The 19,687-nt window shown below is 49.6% G+C and overlaps 1 protein-coding gene and 1 long non-coding RNA gene across 2 annotated transcripts; one reads left to right on the top strand and one right to left on the bottom strand.

The window, feature by feature from the left end:
• Positions 1-471: 471 nt before the first annotated feature.
• Positions 472-18,506, top strand: Cpa5 (carboxypeptidase A5). The gene is made up of 11 exons (XM_005331102.3): positions 472-902; positions 1,148-1,229; positions 2,228-2,362; positions 9,859-9,957; positions 11,130-11,231; positions 12,907-13,008; positions 13,376-13,486; positions 13,849-13,939; positions 17,122-17,321; positions 17,629-17,713; positions 18,186-18,506. The coding sequence occupies exons 1-11, from the start codon at positions 808-810 to the stop codon at positions 18,371-18,373; spliced, it is 1,290 nt and encodes a 429-aa protein (XP_005331159.2). The 5' UTR covers positions 472-807; the 3' UTR covers positions 18,374-18,506.
• LOC120891845 (uncharacterized) lies at positions 5,061-10,657 on the bottom strand. The gene is made up of 3 exons (XR_013435350.1): positions 10,359-10,657; positions 9,723-9,864; positions 5,061-9,215 (listed from the first exon to the last, which is right to left on the bottom strand). It is a non-coding gene; the product is annotated as an uncharacterized LOC120891845 (long non-coding RNA).
• Positions 18,507-19,687: the final 1,181 nt, after the last annotated feature.

Consider the following 19,687-nt stretch of genomic DNA (forward strand, 5'->3'; position numbering starts at 1 on the left):
GACTCTACCATACGTGGAGAACTGTAATAATGACTGCAGTGGATCTCACGTTCAGCACAAAAAGCTCTACTTGTCCTAGCAGAATGGTGACTACCTGAAGATAGAGACGAGGGACCTTGACTGAATTTCTTCTCACGCAGTATATATAGTTCCTTTGCTCCCCTCTCCATTCTCTTCTCTTTCCCTCTCCCCGTTGCAACCAGAGTACGGATCCAAAACACGGCTGCGACTAAGAGTTAATGCCCTCGAAATAATTCATCACCTTGCGCAGGCTTCGCCAGGCCACTTCACAGGGGCTGTCTCATCTAATATTCCCCAAAGCCCCGTGAGGAGGTAGGGGACCTATTATTAACCCCATCTGACTGAGGAGGTAGTTCACTGAGATTGGAGAGACTGGCTTAGTAGCCCTATATCTTTTCGAAGGGACCTGAGCACCGGGTTCTCTGTCCTCTTTCCCTGGACATGATGGATTCGATGGTCACTAAGAGGCTGGCCCCAAACTCCCTTCTCTCTGAGAGGAAGGAAAAGCTGAGGGCCTTGTCTTCTTCCTTCTCTCTCTACCCTTCCTAGGAGATGATTGGCCTAGGGAGAGGAGGCTGGGGAATTGGCCTGGCTCTCCCCATGTGGGAGCCACATGCTGGGTTCCCCAGAGTCTAATGCTCATTCTGGCATTAGGTGCTGTGCTCTTCTGAGGCCTGGGATTAGGTGCTGGCATTAGGTGCTGTGGCATTAGGTGCTGTGCTCTTCTGAGGCCTGGGCCATGCCTGGGTGTGAAGAAAGTCCCTGAAGCTTCCTGGAGGAAGAAGCATGCTGGGTGTCCCCAGAGGAGGGACTGGCAGGCAGATACTCCTGGTCTTCAGCATTATGCTGGCAGCAGCTTGGGGCCAAATGAATTTCACAGGGTAAGTGGCTACTCCTTGGCAGGAGGAAGGGCTGACTGTGAGCCAGGGCATCCAGGTGTCAGTCCCCATGTGTGTTTGTGGGTTTGTGTGCTGGTGGAGGGGCTGTCCTGTTGGGATGGGATCAAGGCAGAAACATCAGGACTTTGGTTTCCATCCAGAACCTATATGGGGCTTCCACCTCCCACTCTCCTGTTCCAGGGGGGCAGGCCACTCTGTAGCCTTCTCTACCCCTCTGTGTTTTCCAGAGACCAGGTTCTTCGAGTTCTGGCCAAAGATGAGGAGCAGCTCTCACTCCTCAGGGATCTGGAGGGCCTGAAGCCCCAGAAGGTGAGGACTGCCCTGGACTCAGGAACACCCCCTCCTGAGCAGCTTGCAGCTAGGCTACCTGTCCTCCTCCCCCATCCGCACCTGCCCTCCCGAGGTCTCCACCAGTGATCACTGGAAAAATCAAATGTGGCTCCTCTTCAGGAAAGGTTGGGGACACTTGCCCACGAGGTTGGGTGGCCTAAAGACTGTAGCTTTCTTTTCCTCTCTGTCCTGGATGGCGGGGGGGGGGGGGGACACGACTGTTGAGCAGATTCCCAAAGACAGCCGCAATGTCCTAAAGGCACTTGGGAGGCACAGATGTCCCTGGTGGGATGCCATGCAGCATCAAGTGTGGACACATCTGCTTCTCGACTGAAACGGCTTAGCTTAACAAACCTGATTTTATTTGGGTTCATCCTCGTCAGGCCGAGCATTTGTTTCTGAGAACATTTGCCCTCTACAAGTTTTCAAGATGGGAAACATTTTCTTTGTCAATTATAATAGAAAGGTTTTTGTTGAGGGCTGTTGAAGCAATCATAGTTCTGGAAGTTGCCCAAAGCCCTTGCTCTTATATTTGTATGAGTGTCCCCATCAATGAGGACTTATAACACTTTATAAGTCCCTACATTTTACAAATTGAAAACCAGATGTAGGACATGGGGCTCCAGATTAAACCTCTCCTGCTTCTCCAGGGATCAAGAGCAGGGAGCAACGAGGCCTCCCTCTTCTGACCTGGGTTCTTGTCCGTGTTAATGTCTCATGCTTAGGAACTCGGGGGCTCTGTGAATCCAAGCAAAGTTGCAATGGGTGAGAGAGGCTGGGAAACAGAGGTGCTTGGAGGTAGGCAAAGAAGCATAGCAATGTGGGGATTTTGTTTATTGGTTCTGGTCTTTCTGGTCACCTTATGGAACTGGAGTCCTTTGAAATATTAGAGAAAACCATTTGGCTTTCAGGGCACCTACAGGATTGTGTAAAGACAGGCAACAAACACACCTGTTTTCATTTCCATTGTGAACAAGGTGGACTTCTGGCGTGGCCCAGCCAGACCTAGCCTCCCCGTGGATATGAGAATTCCTTTCTCTGAACTGAACGACATCAAAGCTTATCTGGAGTCTCATGGCCTTGCTTACAGCGTCATGATAAAGGACATCCAGGTGAGGTCCCACCCTGGCACTGTGGCAAAGGTCTTACCTTCCCCGTGGGTTTCTGGTTGGGGCCCATCACAGAGGAAAAACGTTCAAGCTGAAAGCTGACATTTTGCTTCCGGATCTCCATCTGCGTGTTTGTGAACATGCCATGGAAGGAATTAAATTGCACATTTCTCAGGGAAAATGTAAACCTCGGACAGAGTTCCCTGGGCGGGGAGTTCCCATAGTGGGTAAGGATGCTGTGGATGGGTCCTCTTAGGGAAGAATTGGCAGCTAACAGCAAAGAATGGAGACCACAGGAAACAGCTTAGGTCTTTTCCTAAGCGCCTCCGATGGCTTCCTTTGTTTTTCTGACTGTCCCCCACTGCCCTCATTGTGTCTTAGCCATGCAATACCAGGGGGGATTCCTTTACTCCAGAGGAGTGCTGTGAGCCCTGCCATTCATCCCCGCTGGCTGCATCTCTGTGCAGGGCTGTCTGTGCGGGCTTCTCTCCCAGGCAGGATTCTCCCAAAGGAACAGCTCTGGGTGAATGGATGCAGGCCAGACCTAGGATAGGGCAAAAGGAGCCCTCATCCGGGGCAGCCCTCAAACTCCCTGACCCCACTTGGTGCCGAACCTTTTAGCCACTCTTCTGAACTTGCAGGAAATTCTATTTCAGCTGTTCTGTCTTCAAGGATTTCGCTAAGCCTCTGAGCTGTACCCTTCTGCCCGTGCTTTACTGACTGCGTACCTGTGGAATTGTATCCACAGATTCATTCCCAGCCATGTTGTTCTGCACGGATCTTCTTGAGGACCCTGAGTGTGGGAACACGGAGCCTCCCAGAGCGCACACACTTGACACCGCATGCCAAGGGATAAACGCATTAAGCGGCATTCCTTTCCCATGCGAGCACAGGGCTGGGGCACTTGGGTCCATTCAAAGTCCTTTATCCCTCCTCAGGCACATCTGTTTCCCGCTCAACATGTGGGGGTGGGATGTTTCTCTAATTAAATCCCCCACAAACAAAATAGGGGAAACTTGCACAGACAAAAGAGGCTACCACATCAAAAGAAACAGAACTTAATTCCCATTTTTAGCTCATGCCTCTATTTTGAAGTTCGTGTTTCCCTGCTTCTGCTTCGCCCACGGCATTTGGCAAACAGATACGCAGAGGCTTCAAAATTTTTCTGTTGATTTCTGCACATCGGGGACAGTCCCAGAGTCACCTCCGAGTCTCCCCATTGCCCCCCCTCTGGAGCTGGTCCTCTGCATTCTTCTCTGCCCCAGGCCCTATCCCCCTGGGGCTTTACAGTCCCAGGAAAATTGTCCCCTCACCCCATCTCTCTCCACCCTACCCAGCCTGGCAGGATTCTCATTCACCAACTCACTCTCTGCAAAGCATCACTCTCCCAATGCCATCCTTGAGGTCACTCTGTGGCTTAGAGGGTGCTGGGGGTGGGGAGAGGCTGGTTGATTTGTGGTGATGATGGTGATTTGTGGGGAGGGATCCAGGAGAGGATGGCTCAGAGGTGCTGACAGGACTGCAAGGGCTTTGCACCATTCAGGTTGTTGGCCACCAGATTTATTTCAGATAATGACACAAAGGCCTGATTTTTCTGTCTGTTCTGTGGATCATCTCAGCCCCAGCACTTGGCATAGGGTCCCCTACATAGTGAGCCCTCGGTAATTGTCTGCAGAATGAATTACTCTGTTGGCAGGTTCAGGACCGGCTTGGGCAGAGGGTCTTTATTGACACATTGTCTTTTGTCTCCCTGGCCCCCTCCCTTCGTGCTCCTCTGGGTCCAGTGGCATGCATCTTTACCCCCTCCCCCCCACCACCACTTAGTTGGGGCTTCAATCAATGTTCATTGAATTAATGGATGTGAGGAGGAAAGGAAAAAGGAGAAGGTGTGTTGGGTGGCCAGGGCCAGGCTGAGAGGGAGCATCAAAGTCCTTGCTGCAGGCTTAGGCTAGAGGCTCAGGAGATTTTTGAGGAAGGGAAATTCTCCCCTTCCCCTGGCTCTGCTTGGGAAGGATGAGGTGGGCCTGTTCACTCCACCCAGAGACACAGAGATGCCTACTGTGTGCTGAGTATTGGGCAAGGTGCTGAAAATACGGAGATTTAAAAATCCAGCACTGTTTCCAGGGGAGCTGGAGAGCGTGGGGGATGGGAGGGAGGGAGTTAGCGGTGATTACAATGGAGTGGTTGGGAGCGCTGGAGTGAGAGCAGGTTGCCATGGGAGCAAATACAAGAGGCACTGCACGTCGCGGTGCTGAGAAGGCGGTAATTACTGTGTGGCTGAAGAGAAGGGAAGGGGGGCTGGGGAGAAGGGAGCCCCCACCCTGATTGCGGCTGAGGCCGGACCCCATCCTCCGCCCTGTGCATAGGTCAGGATTTTTTTTTCCCCCGGAAAAATGGTGGGGGAGACTTCGGAGGGGCTTTGACACCATCAGATTTGCATTTCAGAAAAACCACTCTGACAGTGACAGTGTTGAGTCGGGGACAGGGCCAGGGAGAGACTGACAGGCAGGAGGGTGGTGAGGAAATTGCAGTGGGCCAGGCAAGAAATTATCTGATTCCGAGTGAGCTCTATTTGCATTTAATTTTTCTTCACCTCCTCGTTCCTTTCAGCCCTTGGTGTTTTTTTTTTTTTTCCTTAGGATGAGTCACCATGGAAAAGCTTCACTTGAGCAATCAGCTCTGTGGATTTTAATGGCTTTTTTCTGATTACAAAATTAATAAATATTCATGTTAGATAATTTGAAAAATAGGGGAAAAGCATAAGAAGAAAACAAAAATCACCCATGCTCTGACCATCTAGATGGGAATACAATTTAGTGTAAATATTGCCTCACCAATTTCCTCCTCTTTCCTGGATCATTTCCATTAGCATACAAATGGAGAGTTATTTATCCCATCTTTAAAAATCCTCCCTTGATCCCATCCCTTGCCCCTCCAGCCATCACCCCAATTCTCTGCTTCTCCATAGGGTAAAACTTCCAGAAATGTTGACTTTTTATACTTGTCCGGCCTCCTCATCCCCACCCGGATTGTTCCCCCTTATACACCAAAGCTGCCTCCCATAATGGCGCCCAGAACACTAGGTTCAGCTCAGTTGTCAGCTCTCAGGATTCATCACGACAGGCACATCTGGTCCAGCTGTTCCCTGCATCAGGCCTCTTCTCTGGGCTTCCAGAACACGGCTCTGTCCTGGCTCCCTGGTTGTTCCTTTGTCCATAGCTGTCCTGTTTCCAGCTCTGTCCTTGGACTTCCCCTGCATTCCCTCATCCAGGATCATGGCATCACATCCCTTCAACCTCCTCCCTTATTACGTTTCAGCCAGTGCCTCTTCCTGAACTCCCCTGCTCACCATGTCCATTTGGTGCCCCATGAGCATCTCAGGTCCAAACCAAGCAACCCCAGCCCCACCTGCTCCTCCACAGCTGTCCTCAGCTCAGGAAACAATGTTATCATTCTTCCAGTCACTCAGGCAAGAAACTTAGTCACTGTTAATTGTGTTGGATTGGATGTGGGGTGTGAGAAAAGAACGAAGTCTTATTTCAAAAGTTCCCCTTCTTCTCACCCCCTTTCCCAACTCCCTATCTCCTCCCCCTGCTCCACTCTTTTCCTTGGCATTGAACACTTCATCACGTTGTCTGTAATCGACTTCTTTATCTCGTTGGTGTTCTGCATTCCTTGCTAGACTGGAAGCTTTATGAGGCAGATGGTTTTCTTTGTTGGCTGCCATGTCTTTAGTGCCTAGCACATAGGATATGATCAACAAAAACATGTTCGCTGGAAGGAAGGGTTTCAAATGGGAAGATGCTGTTGGTTGGTGTGGGGGTGGGTGGCACTCTAAAAGAGGAGAGGATGACAGTAGGGAGGATTACAGAAAGCAGGGAAGAAGGGACAATCATGGGCAAGACTCAGAGGGAGAATCAGAGTCTGACTATGTCAAGGGGGCAGGGACACAAGAGGACCCAGGCTGTGCTGTTGGTGCTACTCATCCAAGTGACCAATAGTGGGACTATGTGCCATCCAAACCTGACAGATGCCATATTTCCTCTGGAATCCAGATTTTCTAAGTCTTTTTTTTTTTGGCACTAAAGATTAATGTTGGGGTGCTATACCACTGAGCTATACCCCAGCATTTTTATTTTTATTTTGAGACAGGGTCTTGCTAAGTTTTTGAGGCTAGCCTCAAATTTGTGATCCTCCTGCTTCATTCTTCTGAGTAGCTGGGATTACAGGCATGCACCCGCTTAGCCATGCCTTATAACGATCCATGACCCCAGGCATAATTATTGTCTTTGTTATCATCCTCGGCATCTTCATCACAGACAGCATTTGTTGGCATTGGCTACATGCCTAGCAACATATAGTAATCCTTCTAATCCTCACGAGAACAACTTTAAAGCACGTGCGAACATATGCAATAACATGATTCTTGTTTCATGAGGGGAAACTGAGGCACAAAAGTTAATAATTTGCCAAAGTTAGCAATAGAGTCAGGGTCTAATCTGAGGCAGCCTGGTTCTGGGACCTGTACTCTGCCCCTGCAGATGGCTTCCTCGGCAGTAATGAGGTGTTGAAACTTTGCTATTAATGAAGTTGTGGGGTCCCTTTTAAAACATCAGATCAGGAGCCCCTTCCCATGTATGTTGCCTGTGGACTGTTCAGGATGTTGGCCATGTAACAGATACAGGCCTAATTGAGAAAGTCAGGAACAGTCAATGTGGAGCTACCCACCAGTTCCCATGAGCTGCGGCCATTTATGTCTGGGGTCGGAGCTCTGTGACAGCCGTCTGCCTCAGTCTCTTCCTCTCCCCCACCCTGGGGGTGCTGTTCTTTGCCTAGTGCCCCCATCCCCCCTTCCCTTGTCATAAGTTAGTAACACCAAGGTATTGCTGCCCCTGTCTGGTTATGGCTTCCAGGGAGGCAAATGGCTAATCTGAGTTTCTTCTTTTTTTTTTTTTTTCCTGAGGAGTCTGACAGGGTTTTAACAGGCATCCTGAGCCTGTGGTAAGGCCACATTCTTAGCTCTCCTCTGTCTCATCCCCTTCCCTGGGCCCTAGGAAGGGAGCAAACATCTGTGCAGTTTTCAGGCCAGGGTAGATTAATGTTCCTGGAATTGGGGCCCAGCTGCGAGGGCCTGAACATTCCCAACTCCTAAGAGGGTGTCACATCCATTCGCAAGCCTGGGAGGGTGTTTGGAAAGCTATTTGCAGTTTGGTGCCGATTTCCATTTGCCTCCAAGCTGTTTTATGGAACAAGGGATGACCTCCTGGGAGCTGTGTATGTTCCTGGCTGCAAACTGCGCCCTCTGGTCCTTTCCTCCCAGTTTCTTCTCTTGCCTTCCATACCCCGCACCCACCCCTTCATGCACTCCACCAGGCCCTTGGAGATTAGACCTCCAGGCCCCACAACTTCATTCCCATGAGGCCAGAGTGGGGACCAGGCTGCCCTGGCCCAGCTGCTGTCCCCCTTGCAGCTGCTCACCCAGCTGGTAGCACCAGTCCATAATGGTGGGCACACATCACGGTCACGGTGGGCCTGCCCAGAGATGGGTGGATTTTCTGGGAAGAAGACACAGTCTCTTTGTTAGAGCTTCTCAGGGTGGTGCTCCTGAGTAGCCATTGAGAGCTCCTCCAGCCCATGTCTAATTTAACCAGTAATCCCAGTTTTGCCCAACTGGGAACCAAAGACAAGCCAGCTCAGCCATAGAAAACAGCAATTACGTTGCCTAGCATGTGGTCAGTGCTCAAACATAAAGTAAAATGATCTCCATGCACCAATTCCCAGGTCCTTTTGAAATCTCTGAACTTGAGAGAGCCATGAGCAAGTGGACAGGACCCTCAGAGCTGAGTGCGTCACTGGATAGCAGCTCATCTGTCACAGGTCTCTCAGCCCAGTGAAGACTTTGCTGCTGTTACCTCATATTAACCATTAGAGCTTTGGATTTTGATATTATTTATTCATTTAATAATTCTTACTTATTAATCTAATATAAGCCAAAATGTAAAAAATAGAGAAGAGAAAACAAATGGCTTGAAATCCTAATTTCTCCTTCTAACAGGCATTGTTAATATTCTGGTGGGTTTTTTTTAAGTGTCTTATTTTCCTGTACTTGGGGTTACTTCATTTTTCATCATTAAAACAAAACAAAACACTTTTTAATTGTAAGAATAGTGTGATGCAATTTTCAGCTGTTATTAACATTTTGCCTGTTTGTGTTCTCTCTCCTCTCTTTCTGTATTCATACACACACACACACACACACACACATACACAGGTGCACACAGAGATACACACATCTATGTATATAAGTTATTGTTGCCCTTTAGTTTGGCTAGCTAGCCTAAGGAACTTGAGGCTAGGAAATAGAATAGCTCATTCTTTACTTACCTCTGCCACTTGTTAGTTTTGCCATTAAGTCTTGTCATCTCTTCAATCTGCTTTATCTCTGAAACATGCAGAGTTAATACCTGCCCTGGCATCTGGTCAAGTGAGATCATGGGAATAAAGATGCTTGGTAAACCAAAAGGCTCTGGTCCAAATCTAGGCATTGTCAAGACTCATTTGTGATCCAGAGCTGCAAACCAGGGGCACCTTTGGGTTGATGAGGATGTGATCAACACCCTCTGTGGCAGGCAATTCCCATAGGCACGTCAGTCAGTTCTGAATCCTGGGGTGACTTAGTCCCTGGGTACCAAGATAAGGGTATGAGTTTGGATGAAGGGCACCTGTCCATCTCACTGTGACCCAAGGTGGAAAAGTGTCCCGGGATGATATAGGTGGTCTGAGCAGTGAATAGTCAACTCACCTGAATGTCCTCCCTGTGGTCAGTGGGAAGTGCCACATCAAGGTTGAGTGCCACCTGTAAAGTAGTATGCAGGATGTTGTTTTTTTCTCACCGATGCTTGTGTTTATTTAAGAGGCGGTCAACATGGTGAATGAAAGACCGTTGACACTTCAGTGGTGATTTGGACTGGCCTTGTCATACCCGACTTTCCAAATGATTTGGATACCAGTCATCCACGCTACTTCCTGGGGGTAGAGTCAATGTTGGGGGTCTGCTCTCCCTAGGGTTCCCCAGGGTTCAGCTTGGGTTCTGATTCAACAGAATGTTTATAAAGGGAAAGAGTAGATGATGAGCATCTTTTCTAAAACTCCTTCCTATCCATTATTACATTTTATTCTGCGAGGTAGCAAGGCAGACATTGCTGTCCTAATTTTCAAGGTTAGAAAAACTAAAGCCAGCAAGTTCCACAGTGAGCTGGTGGCAGAGGCAGGCTTAAAACCCAGCTCCCCAGACACCTTGCCCGTGCTCATTGGGAAGTAGCAGGGTGGATGGCGGTACCTGAGTCCCCAGCCCCCTCCTCACCTCCTGCTGCAGGTGCTCGCTCACAGTGGCTCATTTCCCTGTGTCGATGCTGTCTTTCTGTGTGGCCGGTGCAGGCTGGGCTCAGGAGAGGGACAAGGACCTTCTCTGCCCTCCAGTGTGTGCTCTCATCTCCTAGGTGCTGCTGAACGAGGAGAGAGAAGCCATGGCGAGATCGCGCCGGCTGGAGCGCAGCACCAGTAGCTTCAGCTACTCCTCTTATCACACGCTGGAGGAGGTAGGTCTGTCTGGTCCAGCTCTGGACTCTCTCTTGCCTCTGGGCTCCTTGGATTCTCCAGACTCAGGCAGAGACCAATGAAAGTGCTGGAGTCTATGAAAAACTGTGAACTTGGGGACTGAAGAGTAGATATTAGGTGAACATCTGTTGGGCAGTCAGCTTAAATGGGATCCAGAAGCCAGTTAGAGGGGACTACAGTTCAATAGGATGATCCTAAGCAGGCACAGAGCAGAGTAAAGGGTCTATACTGCGCAGAACACTAAGATTGATGGAGGCTGTCTCCAGACTCTTTTCTCTGGCTAGGGATCAGGGATCTCTACCTTTCCATGACCAGTCCTGGTGTTCAGGGGCACTGTGGGTATGGGTAATTGAGGGTATAAGGAGCAAAAAGCCAGTCATACTTGTAGAATCAAACAGAGTCGCCTTGGAGAAAATTCATGATCACAGTGACAGCCAGCTAGAGCCAAGTGTGACTGGTGGTGACTTGTTTGTAAAGGAGAATCTGCAAGGAAAGCACAGAAATTCCCACTCCAGAAAGAAATGCAAGGTCCACTTATTATTTTGCATGTAAAAGACATGGCCTTATTGATAGCATCCACTCTGTCACTGTTATCACTTTTCCCACCTCACAAGCTCTTTAATAGAGGAGACATTTTATTTTCTTATATTTCTTAATCATATTTACTGAAAGGATAAGAGAATGGATTAATATATCCTACAACTATTTATTGATGCTAAAGATAAATATAAACAGGAACTCTGCCTTCAAAGAACTTAGAATGTAAAAAGAATAATAAGTTTTAAAAAAAAAAGATACTACAAGGTCTGTGGATCCCTCAATTGGAGAATGGACCAAAGGATGAAGGCATGAGAGAACTTTCAACAGAGAGAACCATGTGGGCATTTGAGTAGGCTCAGCACATGCTATCCTCCCAGGCAAAGGCATAGCTCTGCACAGGGATGAGGAGCCCGCCAATCCAGCTAGACTACGACTCACTGTCCTTAATTCTTAAAGCATCTTCAATTCCAGTTTTTAATCTGGATCCTTTTAGACTCTCAAAAGAGGTGGACAATGGAAAAGGGTGGGATGGGGGGAGGAGACTATTCAGAGACATCTTGGGGTTCACCCTTCTCTCAAGTTAACTGCCAGTCTGAGACTTCCTTCCTTTCAGATCTATAGCTGGATCGATAACTTTGTAGCCGAGAATTCAAATATCGTCTCCAAAATTCACATTGGCAACAGTTTTGAAAATCGGTCCATTCTTGTTCTGAAGGTAAAAGTTCTGTGTCAACTAGTGGACTCTTCAGTGACAGCCTCTAGCATAAGATCAAGCCTGTGTAGGTAGTAACTGGATGGGAGTTCTGGGGACAGGAAAGATGTGCATGTTCCTGTCTTTGGGTGACTCATAAGCTTTGAAATATGGTATTCAGGGATCCACCCTTGTAGGTATGGGCAGGTGACAGTGCAGTGACCTTATCAGGAAATAGTGGGAGGGTTGCTAAGGAGACGGAGCTCCAGAGTGGCCATTGTCACCTGGACTTGGGGTGGGAGTGTGGGTGAGTCAGTGTTCTTCCTGTTGCTTCAGTTGCTTTATCTGTTAAGAGGGAAAAGAGATACAGTAAGGGCTCATCTGACAATGATCAAAGTCATCTGGCTCAGATAGTTCCATGAACAGGCCTGAGTCTCTGGGGAAGCCTCCCAGCCCTTCACAGGGGCCGCTGGAACAGTGCTTGAGCACATTTGGCAACTGCAGTCCCCTTGATCATGAAGGAAGCAGCATAGGTGAGTGCAGAGTCCAGTGGAAAAGAGTTCTTAGGGCATGTCCCCAAGGGCACCAGATGCACGGGCCATGCAGGGCACTTGATGTCAGTGGTCAGGAAGGACAAGAGCTACTGCTCTTAACAATGTTCTGCTGGACATTTCTGAACAGCAATGTGGCCTCGTCTCACCTGGCCCTAGACTTCAACTGTTTCTGCTTCCACCCCTGACCTGGCGCTGCCCCGGACTCTGTAATGTGGTCTGAGACCTTGCTTTTCAAAGTGTGGCCCCTGCACAGCAGCGTCCACATCACCTGGGAGACTGCATTTTGTAAATTCTGACCCTCAGACCCTCCCCAGACCTACGGAATCAGTATCCTCATTTGAGTTTTTCCTGTCTCTAACCTTCACTTCCTGCTCTTCTCCCCTGGTGAGCCACCTAGGCGAGCCCACCAGGGCCCTTAGACCAACCACAATGAGTTTATTGCCCATGTCTCCAACTCTGGCCCCTCTCCCAATCCTACAGACTCCTAGAGACTGGATCACTGAACACACCCCTCAGGTATCCCACAGGCACCACAGATGCACATATATATCTAAAATCTAAGCATATCATGTCCCCTTCTTTCCCTTACCCATTTTATCTGCCATCCCTTCACCACCCCTCTCTGCCCCCACCCCTCCACAAACACACAGACAGTGGCTTCCACTGAAATTGCCACTATCATTTTTTTTCCCCTCTCTCTCTTTTTTTTTTTTTTTGGTGGTGCTGAGGATTGAACTCAGGGCCTTGTACATATAAGGCAAGCACCCTACCAACTGAGCGATAGCCCCCTGCTCTCAGTTTCTGATACCACCCTGGGGGATACATGTGCTCATTAAAGTTTGAGAAGCATTAGTCTTAAGATGCCCTCAATTCAGGGAAATTCTATGCTTCTGGATCACTTTGCCCTCCAAGAGGCCCACTGTGTAGCCAAAGACCCCCATACATGTGCACTTCATAGGCCATGGGCTCCATGGGCACACGCTCAGGTGTGTGCACCCCAACTCCTGCCCAGGCTGGCATATGGCACCATCCCAGGCAGTGAAGTTATATCAGGGGACTCCTTCCAGGAAGCCCCAAGATGACACCATACTTGTCTTTGGTCAAACCTCCTTAAACCTCGTTTGGGGCCTGGTTCTTTATCCCAGTTCAGCACTGGAGGTTCCCGGCGCCCTGCCATCTGGATTGACACTGGGATTCACTCCAGGGAGTGGATCACCCATGCCACTGGCATCTGGACTGCCAAGAAGGTCAGCAGGGACCTGCAGCCAAAGTGGAGCTGGAGCTGGGGTGGAGCTGGAGCAAGGTGGAGATGGGGGTTGGGGCTGGGGGAGCTCTGAGGGTCCCTCTAGTTGAAGAAGTAGACTCAGTCACTTTGAATTCCAGTGCTCTATCCCCATCCCCTTTGAAACAGCTAGTATGTGCTCTGGCCTCTCGGAACACAGAGCCCGTCTCTACTCTGTCTTCCAATTGTTTCAAATTTAAGACTGGTTCTGTGTGAGGATGTGCTTGATGACCTGATGCCATCTCCACTTGCAGCTGCTAGCTGGACAGATGTCCTGTTCTGACTCTGAGGAGAGCCCAGCAGGGCCTCCCATCCCTCACCTTTTCTTGCAGATTGTCATTGAATTTGGCAAAAATGGCCTCCTGACAAACATACTGAAAGCCATGGACATCTTCATAGAGCTTGTCACCAACCCTGATGGGTTTGCTTTTACTCACAGCATGGTGAGGGCACCTGGGGAGTGTGGAGGAGGGGTCAGCCCTGGGGGAACCAGGGAAAAGTCACTGTGGCCTCTGGAGGCGGCCTCTTCAGGGTACCATAGCCCTGACTTCTTGCCCTTCAACCTCCTGACCAAGAAAGGTCACCACTGGTAACCTGTGATCAGTCCTCTCCGCAAACTTGATTTCAAGCATGCATCCTCGTCTGCAGTCTTGGCCCAGCCCCAGGCCAGACCCTCCTTGTCCTGGAGTTCTTCCCTTTGCTCCTTCCTGCCCCACCAGACTGCCCTTCATGGGCCAGAATATCAGCACACCCATCCCTGGGAGTGGGCCCAGTGAATGGGGTCACCTGATCTGGGCTTTCTCAGAACCGCTTGTGGCGGAAGAACAAGTCCAGCAGACCTGGCATCTTCTGCATTGGCGTGGATCTCAACAGGAACTGGAAGTCAGGCTTTGGAGGTATGGAGATCTGTGGTCCTGGGCACGGCTGGAGGAAGGAGTTGTTGGTCTCCCACACAGTCAGATTGTGTTGACTCATAACTTGAGGGGCAGGGCTATTGGAATTTGCTAATGTGCATGAGTCACGGTCAGGGACAGACAAGGACATACCTAAGATTGACCATGGGATGGGGAAGAAGTTGTATATGTGTGTCAAATGAATACCTAGGCCAAGCTTTCATGGGGACATTGAAAGGAGCCTCCATCTCCTAAAGGAGGATGAACTGCAAGGTCAAGTCCTAACATGGCAGAAAATAGCTAAGGAGGTATAAATGGTTTCACCCGTTGTCCAAAATCCAGAGTTTACAGTGTCCCCCAAGTGTCCCTGGCTTCTCTCTAGAGGGAACACAACACAAGGTCATGCTTCTGAACCCATTGTCCAAGAGCTGAGACTTACCCCTTGGGGAGATCAGAGAAGTAGTTCAATATAGAATGAACCAAGTCCTTATCATCCTTGCCTACTCAAGCCTAGTTTTCTTTTCTTTTTTTTATAAGCCTAGTTTTTATTCTTGAGCCATTATTTTGTGACTCTGTGCTGGCAGGCTGGTGGGCTAGTGCCTACCTGCAGGCTGCGTGGACCCACTGCTGGGTGGGCAACTTTCTCCCAAGTTTCGTGGTGTTCTTCCTTGACTGTCTCTCTCTCTCACCATGCCATGAACGCAAGGACTAGATGAGGAAACTGGGTTCTCCAGAAAGCCAAGAGACAGTACATGGACCCCAGAAATGCAGCAGAATGATGGGTGGGATGCTGGGGACAGCCGGGACAGCCTCCAGAGCACACACAGTCCTCAGTCCCCAGATGCGGTGTCCACATTCCACCATGGTGCAGGGTGGGTTTGACACCACAGGGGACAGTTCTATTGCTGTTGATAAGCAGATCTCTAGGCTGGTGGCCAAACCAATGATGTAGACCATTTTAGATCTGGATGTCCATTGTCCTGAAAATCTAGCTTCTTAGGGGTCTGTTCTCATTGAAAACTAAGGTAGTTCTGAAGCACTGGGAGTGAGGCCTCTAACTCTCCTGGTAGATGTTGCCTGGGGGGTCTGAGCTCTGCATGTAACCACTGCTGTAAAGGAACACAACCATGTAAAATTAGATGTTTCCTTCTCCAAATGACCAGATGCTTGCCCTGGATGGACATCCATGGGAACCCCTCTGAACTAACTGCAGTTCAATGCCCGCAGATCCTGGGGTAGCCCAGCTAGTAGAAAGACAAATTACCTCTTAAAGAAAATAACTTTTGTGGGTTTCTCTTATAGGACAAAAAAAATCTGTATATATACAATGTTAAAAACAATTAGGGAGAAAGAAACCCAGAGGGGCCAAAAAGCTCCCATAATCCCACTACCCAAAGATTACTGCTTTTAATAATTTACCATGTCCTTCCAGAGATTTCCCCTTGCTACAAATTACATTTTAGAGAAGGAAAAATAAATAGCTAATGAATCCATTAGCAGGTACTTGTGAAACAGGAAGGCTCAGAGGACCTTGACTGTGAACGTCAGAGAGGCAGGCAGCTAATTCCCATTTGGTCAGGGGAAGATTAGTTTATTCTGCTTAGCTCGAACCAGAACTAATGGCCTGAAGTGTTTCTCCATATTTGGGCAAAGCCACCTGGTCGTTGGCAGGGGAACTGCTTTCCCTGCGTGGGCTGCAAACACAGACAAAGCTCTCAGCCCGTCCCACTCGGCTCATCTGTTGGTATTTGTCATTCGTCAAGTGGAGCAGGTGCAGAAGCTGCAGGCAGACACAACAAACAGGGCCACTGTTAGCCAGCCTGGGGGCTGCCTCGCACCCCCTTGCTCTCTGCAGACATGTCCCTTTCTACCTGAGGTCCCCTATCCCAGGCCAGGACCAGCCAACCTAGAGGTGATGGGCTCCCCAGTGACAGAACGGTCTCTGGGCAGCCTGTGACCAGAATTAGCAAGTTTCTGAGTTGGTGACTCAGGTGGGAAGATTTTGTTTATGGCTTTATTATTGCCTTAATTTAATTGCTGCATCATGGGTTGTCTGGAGACTGTGCACTTTTGGAGAGGATCAATTTGCTGCATTCCTAGATCCTCATTTGAACTGGTCCTTGGGCCACCGTGCTGGCCCTGGGGGCAAGAGGGGTGCTCTGGCATCCTCATGAGGCTTCAGAAGTTGGGGGGATCCCTAGCCTCTGAACCAGGCTTGAAGGCAGCTATTTTCAGGAAGAAAAAGGATAGGGGAACTGGGATAGCTCCTTGTCCATGAGACTGTAACCCACAAATCTTGACCAGCCTGGTTCAGCCCTCCACAATGTGGCTTTTGGTGAGGAGCACAGAGGAGTGGAAGAGGAAGAAAGGATGAGGGAGCAAAGAATCTAGGAGGAGATGGGAACAGATTAAAACTGTCAAAAATATATGGGGGGGGAGGGTACAGCTCCTCTTTGTCATCTCCCCTAAGTAGGTCCTCAAGAAGAATTCCCAAAGACTTCTTGCATCTGTGCTTCCCAGTTCAGATTCAGGCAAATATGGGAATCTGCTTTCTTTTCCTGGCCCCCCAAGTCTATGGAGCTCCTGGGGCCATGTCTGGGGCAAAGCTTGAGCAGACACTAGGTCTGAGCCCTCAACATCAGTGAAGCCAAGAAAGAGCAGCTGAAGGTGAAGCTGAGATTGGGGCAGAAACCCAGAGTTTCTCCTAGATGCATCTTCTGAAGCAGGCCTGCCTTTCCAATGGAACCACAGTCAGGTCTTACCTGAAGAGCAAGCCAAGGGGGCTCCTTCAGTTTATAGAGTTGCTGGGTCATGATGTGGCTACAGTGCTCTGATGTATGAGACCAGAGTATGCATCAATAACAAACACCCCTTCAAATCTTAGTGGCTTACTGAAATAAGAGTTTGTTTTACATGAGCACAAAGTCTAATGTAGGCAGATGATTTCCATTAGCAGTTTTCATTCAATGGTAACAGAGGGACACAGGATGCCGCTTTTTTCTAGAATATTTTGCTTCTAACCAGAAGTGACACATCATTTTTGCTCATGTTTTTGTTGTTCAGAAGTAGTCACATGACCTCAACCAAACTGCAGAGGAATCTGGGAGATATGAGGGAGCATGTGGGTGTTTTGTGAGCCACAACCAGGAATTCCAACCCTTTGGATGATTTTATTTTACTTCCAGGAAATGGTTCTAACAGCAACCCCTGCTCAGAGACTTATCATGGGCCCTCACCACAGTCAGAGCCAGAGGTGGCCGCCATTGTGAACTTTATCACAAAACATGGGAACTTCAAAGTTCTGATCTCCATCCACAGTTACTCTCAGATGCTCATGTACCCTTATGGCCACTCTATGGAGTCTGTTTCAAATGAGAAGGAGCTGGTAAGATTGAGCTTGGGGGAGGAAGAGGTCCCTCCTCCAGGAAAATCCATATCTGGCAATTCCCAGGGGTACTGGCTCTCCTGAAACAACAGTCTGGATCAATGTGCCCTGTGGTAGGGAGGAGGGGGAGCTTGTTCTCATTCAAGTTCAAAGCTGGAGGTGCTGTGCTACCTTCTCACAAGAGCTATCCGCATGATCGACTTCTGGGACTCCTCAATCCATGCTTCTCACCACTGCTGAGGGTGCTGGGGTGTGTGGGGAGCCACTCTGAGCCCTAGCCTCTCACCCTCTGGCCGCCATCTTGCAGCACAGTCTTGCACAGGATGCAGTGAAGGCCCTGTACCAGGTGCACGGGATCCAGTACATTTTTGGCAGCATCAGCGCCACCCTCTGTGAGTGAGCCTCCCTGGCTACTGCCCTAGATGCCACATCCACCTGGGGATCAGGCAGGTGCAGGCTCTGGGCTGCCTGGCAGATCTGGTCAGCCACAGGGTAGTACTGTTAGAGCTAGCTGGGCCGCTCAGAGCTGCCTTCCACATCTGGAGAGAAGGGTGGACCGTGGTGCCCAGGCAGCTGTTTCTTTGCAGCAGCAATGCACAGCTCTCAGTGCCTGGCTTACAGCAAAGTTCCCTCAGGGGAAAGATGGTCTGCTGGCCTCTGGGGGCTTTCCTTTTGCAGGGGGAGAGATGGGCTGGGTAGGCAGGGTGTGGCCCAGGAGGAGGCCTGGGCCTAGAAGCTTAGTGTTGTCTGGGCTGGCTGGGGATTTGGTTCCCAGGGCCCACTTTCAACTCAGGATTCCTTTGACCCCTGTGACCATACTCTCTCCTTCCTTTTGGGGGCACTTGTTGGCCCTTTGGTTTGCAGATGTGGCCAGTGGGATCACTGTGGACTGGGCCTACGACAATGGCATTAAGTATGCCTTCAGTTTCGAGCTCCGGGACACAGGGCGCTATGGTTTTCTGCTGCCAGCCACACAGATCGTCCCCACAGCCCAGGAGACGTGGATGGCAATACTGACCATCATGAAGCATGCCCTGCATCACCCCTACTAGCAGCACTACTGGAGCCAGAGCAGGTGGGGTTCGCCCTCCTCCCCAAGGCCTGGGACTCCTGAAACCCAAGTTATATATATCCCCTCCCTGCACCCTCTCCCAGATCCCTAGGAAATAAATGCAAGTTTAAACAGGCTTCCCGTCTCTAGTATTGGTTGCTACCCTTTTGGGTTCAGCATTAAATAGGGGACAGAGAGTTGCTCATGCCTAGGGACACTTCTTCATGCCACTGCTACCTTCAGGAACATGAGGGACTTGCAGGTTGCATCATTTCTTATTTTGGAATGTTCTCAGAGCCAGAAATTGAGACCTCACCCCTGGGAAGCTGCTAAAATACACATTGTCTCAGCAGTATTAACATTTTAACATGATGTGGAGGGAAAATGTTTGATCTAAAGGAGAGGATCTGTAAAGATGGCATTTCTGGGCCCTTGAGGAAGAAGTGGGTCCAGACAGGCATCCTCCGCCTGCTTCATTCCCCATAAAGAAGAGAAGGCAGGTGTGTATTTCAGAGGTGCCCACTCAGAGGATCCCACTAACCACATAGCCCAATATGAACAAGTCACTGGTTTGTGACCATGGAACAATTACTCCAGGCCAAGTCATGTGTGAAGGCACATTTCTACAAGAAAATTAAAGGGGGTGCTGTCATGAGAGCCTCATGGGGTGCCTTCACCCATCCCCAGCTTTCCTTCTACCTTGACCTTCCCTTACCATGGGGGAGCTGGGATCGTGGGTCTCCCTGCTCTGCTACTAGGGGAGGCAGAGACTCCCCAGAAGCAAGAAAATAAGAGCTGAGTGGGGTTGAGAGTATCTTGAGATAGAAACTCTAGTCTTGAGAGTAAGACCTCCATTTGCAAGAACCAGGCTCTCTGTGTATGTGTGTGTGCATACAGGTGAGAGGAAGGAACTGTGGATGACCATGAACCAGTCCTTGGAGAACAGGGACAAAAGCAGAAAGAATTAAGAAGCGCCCCCTCCCTTTCCCTAGCCTGTAAAAGGAGAAGCGGTCGGGCTGGTTGGCAGGAGGAGGAAGTCTGAGATGATCAAACCCCAGGCAAGGCCCATATCCATGATGGCGTCTGAGCAGCAGATTAATAAGTGACTAAGGGAGGGGCTGCATAGACGTTAGAGGCCTATGGGCTGAGTGCACCACAGTGGTGCGGCTGTTAGGAGCTCTGAGCAAAGAACTCGGGTCTCGGGTGGGGAGGCCTATGGTAGAGGCAAGAAGGCCAAGTCCAAGGGCCATGCGCCAGCTGCCACGATGATACAATGGGCACTGGCTAGGCATCTGAATGCCCAGGACGGGCTCTG

This window comes from Ictidomys tridecemlineatus, chromosome 2, assembly GCF_052094955.1.
Source record: "Ictidomys tridecemlineatus isolate mIctTri1 chromosome 2, mIctTri1.hap1, whole genome shotgun sequence".
Taxonomy (NCBI): Eukaryota; Metazoa; Chordata; class Mammalia; order Rodentia; family Sciuridae; genus Ictidomys; species Ictidomys tridecemlineatus.